Below are 4,367 nucleotides of genomic sequence, written 5' to 3' on the forward strand. Positions count from 1 at the left end.
TTTTAGTTTTCCTTTTTAGTTTCCTTTCATCTAAGAATGTCTTGATTCCCCTTCCATACCTGAAGCGTATTTCTCAGCACTTATTTAGATCTTCTGTTTTAGCTGACTTCCTCTGACAATGCTCTGGCAGGGAAAGGGGGAGCACACTCTCTCATTTCTGCCAGGTAGCTATAGAAATCCAGGTTCCCCACTTAGCCTTCCTTGACATGGGGGAGGTCGGGGCTTCTCATTACTGCTGGGCAGTGGTGACAGTTCCAGCTCCCCACTGGGCTTCCACTAATGCCACCCTGGCTGGGATAGGTAGGAGTGCCTCATTACTGTTCCCCCATGTGATCTCCACTGACACTGGAAGGGATGGGATGTGGACCTATTACCACTGTGCCAGGGGCAAAGGTCCTGGCTCTCTATGAGGTCTCTTCTAACACCACCCTAGCAGGGACAGGGAGAGATGACTCATTACCGTTCTGTGGGAGTGGATTCTAGGCCCCCAGTTGGCCTTTACTGATGGGGCTGGGTGGGAACACCCTTTTTTCTATGGTGTTTAGCTGAATTAGAGTGGTTCTTGTATAAAAGTTTTCGGTCTTGGGAGGCTGCCCCTTTCCCAGTCCTTTGGCTTTCGCTGGAGCCTTTTTGTCTCTGTTCATTGGCACTTTGGATCGTTGGCTTCTTCAGGTCCTGATCTGGGATCTATGAGGCAGAATGAAAACCCAGGGAGCTCGCCACCGCGTTGTTCCTTAGGTCCCAAGGTCCCTATCCAGCCTGCTTTCTTCTCTCCACCTTTCAGGGTCTTCTTATGTTTGTTTTATATGTAATGTCCAGAGGTTTCAGTTGTACTCAGTGGGAGAATGGGGAAAGTACTTCTCTTATTTTTCCAGAGCCAGGCATCTGGACATGGAAATTTTAGACCTGGTTTTGTACTGCCAAGTAGATCTATGGGAAGGAGAGCTTCCCTCGCATATGAATGTCTTAGCAGAGCTCCTATTCCACGTCTACATTGTGAGAACAAAAAGAAATGAAACAAAACAAAACGAAAAAAGTCCGCTGTACCTGGGTTTGCACGTGTCCGCTCATCTGTCACGGAGGGCATAAATTGGGGCAGCCATGATGGCAGCCAGCTCGGTTAGTTTTTTGTAAACCGGTGCACCAGGGTCTCATGAGCCCCTTCCAACGTCCATTGCTTCTTTCCATTGACTGTCAGGTTATGACCTGTCAGCTCACTTGGCTGGGTGCTAACGGGCAGAGTGGGGAGTTGCTCCTTCTATGGGCCAAAGGCTTCAGTAGAGCTGAAGGGGCAATAAGCCATCACGTGATCCAACCGCCATGGTTTTCATATTAAAAAAAAAAAAACGAAAACCTGTGTCAGAAAACAGAAAAGCCTTTCCCCAGATCTCACTGCGTACCACACAAGCAAAGTCAGACCCAGGAGCCCCATTCCCTGCCTTTAAGCCCACTGTTATTTAAGGTACATTGGGCTGCTTCTCCACCCATCCCTCAGCTCTCCAGTGAACTTCACTCTGCCCCATGGCCAGGGACTGCGGTCTCATCCCAGCCAAGTGCCTCCCAGAGGTGCCCTTCATCCCTGGAGGTGGGAGGGGCTCCATGAGGGTGGTGGGGTGGGAAGAGAGACAGGAAAACGAACGTGGCTGACTCCACCTAAACCTGTCCTCAGAATGCAAGTCTGTGATTCACGGGGTCAATGGTCTCATCTTCATATCTGAAAGACAGTGTACTTTTTGTCTCCCTAAGCCCTGTGTCTAGGTCGTTTGGGAAGCGCCTTGGAGAGTCAAGAATAAAATTGCAGGTCAAACAATGGATGACTGGAAAAGTCGGCTTGTAATCAAGAGCATGCTTCCCCATTTCGCCATGGTGGGAAATCGTCAGGAGCCCAGAAAGCTCCAGGAATCGGTCAGACAATGGGCTATCGGGGGGGAGGGGGGTTTTGAATGCTTCTAATCTTAAACTTGAACGTAATATGTGTTATTGAAATTCTCTGTGCGAACTTGGTGGCAAGCAACCAACCCAAAATGTAAGGAACTGAAATCTGACCTGGAAGGGATCTAGGAGATGAGCTGACCTTGCCCCTTGTGAGTTTTTGGAAGAGCAGGAAATAGAGTCCAAGGTTCCATGTGGATTCCCAGTCCAGCTCTCTCTGCACTGCACCCGTTCAACTGGAAAGAGATGAAGGGTGAAAAGGGAAAAAGACCTACTTTTTACCTTAATAGAAACCAGGAATGTGGGGATGACAGGCACTAGATATATTATATTAGCTTCCTAGTACCACTGAGAACAGGAAGCCAGTGAGTAGGGCACAGAAAGATATTCCCATTCGATTCTCTGGCCCTGATGTCCTTTCAAAAACTCATTTGACAAATTTCTGCTTTCTTCCCTTGGAACTCAGATGTCATCCATGGGTCCGAAACTCAGGGTTAGGGATTCCAGAGAGCCATTGGTTGGTTGAATCTGACAATAAAAGCCTGCAACCTCGCCAGTCTACCAGGGTTAGCTCAGTTAATAGGAGGTGCCGCAAACACAATGGCTGTTATCTCAGTGTATTAGGTCCACAAAGGAGTGGCTCACTTAATCTCTGCAATTAATAGAGCAGAGAGGAAATGGCTCTTCTAGACCCGTGGGTCTGCTTCCTTCCTGTTCAGAGAACTGGGAGCTGGGAGCTCTGAGGTAATGTCATTTCACATAACTAGAGGGCCTGGCTTCTCCAATTCCAAGGGCAATCCACTTTCAGTAAGTCCGTTTTCTATTTAGTTGAGGATTCTGATCTGTGCACAAGTGTGCGGGGACATTGTTGAAATCCTGTTGCTGTCTTTTGCCCTGGTTGTCTACCACCAACAATGTACTGAAAATGTGGTATCCAGTTGAGGCATTTACAAAACTTTGTTTACTGAAGTTCCAGCTCTCACAGAGATGGCAGAAAGATGGGATGGCAGAGAGGGAGCAATTTCTTTGGCCTGTCCTCCAAATTACCAGCCCTCCCTTCAGGCATCTTTCCATGGCAATCTCTACCCTCCATCCTAATTACCCTTTTTAGTTCTTGCTTCTCTTTTATGGTCAAGAACTAAGTCAGTGAAGGAAAGCCTCTCGGTAATGCGTCCAGAGTTCATGGTCAGTTTCAACGGGACTTGCAGTTTCTCCTTTGTTTCACGCTTGTTTCCAACCCTAGGGGAGAAGACTGGGTGGGTTGTAGATGCAGGATCCTCTTCCCCTTCCCCCCATGTGCCCCACCAACACTCTTTTAAAACGTGTGACTAGCAAGTAATTGTTTTGGTTTTGATGAGTGTAGATCTCAGCGCAGGATGGGTTTTTCCTAGAACAGGTTCTTAGAGCTGCCACCCGTGCCCTCACTCTGGAGAAGCGGCCCTTGCTCACGCCGTTTCCGGGCTAGGCTTCTCTTTGTAGGTGGCCTTTAGAGTCCTTTGTAAGTCTTGCCAAAAATTCACATTCATCGCTTTAGAGTCACACTCCGGTCTTGATCAAAATCAGCCCTTCTCCCTCCTCCGTGGCACACCTTATTCTCCGCCAATGGCTCAGAGTGAGCTGTTTCTGAAAAGCCAAGCTGTCCTAGAAGACCGTGGATTTGCCCCAGTGGAGGGGATCCAAGCCTTGGGCTCCGAAAGGTCAAAATCACATTCATCCTCTTGGAAGATGCACATGGCCTCTGAAGGAGCTGACACCTAGGGCACCCGCTCCTCTGGCTGTGCCTGATGGGTATGGAGCCAGGCACTGCTGGTGCAGGCAGTTCTGGTTTGAGCAGTTCCTGGTTTGAGCACAGCTGCCTTCTCGCAGCTGGTCAATCCCTGCAGCTTCAGGAAGGTACCTGGTGCCCACACGGAGCTCTGCTCCACACGCTGAGTGGCTCAGCAGCCCCGTGTTTGTGGACAGAGACGGACAGATTCAAAGCAGAATGGCCAGTCAGTTCACCGTGACACCTGCTGTCCAGATAAGTTAATACAGGGCCCAGGATGGCAGCAGCAGAAAGCAGTCCTTTGTGGGAGCTGGACTGGCACCTCCCAGGTGTGGCCTGGACTGGATCTCGGCTGTTTCCAATGCTTGCTCTCCCTCGGGTGCTTTTATAACATCCACGGATGACACCCCACACCCCAGCCCCAGGAAACTGTGTGCCTCTGGAAGCACTTCCCTAGCACCACCCTCCCTTGTCCTGCCAGCATCCTCAGCGTAGAGGGAAAGGACAAAAAAAACAGACTAACAACAACAAAAAACAAATTTCAAGTCAAGTTCTGTTAATAAAATTATATCAGTCCCAAAGGAGAGCTCTTTGAAACAGCCCTGGGATTTACATGTGAAGGGTTTTTTTTAACATCTTTATTGGAGTATAATTGCTTTACAATGGTGTG

The 4,367-nt window shown here is 49.0% G+C and overlaps 1 protein-coding gene across 3 annotated transcripts in view; it reads left to right on the forward strand.

The window, feature by feature from the left end:
• Positions 1-1,809: 1,809 nt before the first annotated feature.
• Positions 1,810-4,367, forward strand: part of MAMLD1 (mastermind like domain containing 1) — a 59,345-nt gene continuing 56,787 nt past the window's right edge. For 2 of the 3 annotated variants that reach the window (XM_029240016.1, XM_029240017.1), the window contains exon 1: positions 1,810-1,905. In XM_029240016.1, coding sequence (XP_029095849.1) covers positions 1,810-1,905 — 96 coding nt within the window. Of the gene's footprint in view, positions 1,906-2,285; positions 2,298-3,751; positions 3,766-4,367 lie in introns of all 3 variants that reach the window. The other variant, XM_029240018.1, reaches the window with a different exon arrangement.

Source organism: Monodon monoceros, unplaced genomic scaffold, assembly GCF_005190385.1.
Source record: "Monodon monoceros isolate NGI ecotype Baffin Bay Population unplaced genomic scaffold, NGI_Narwhal_1 Super_Scaffold_22, whole genome shotgun sequence".
Taxonomy (NCBI): Eukaryota; Metazoa; Chordata; class Mammalia; order Artiodactyla; family Monodontidae; genus Monodon; species Monodon monoceros.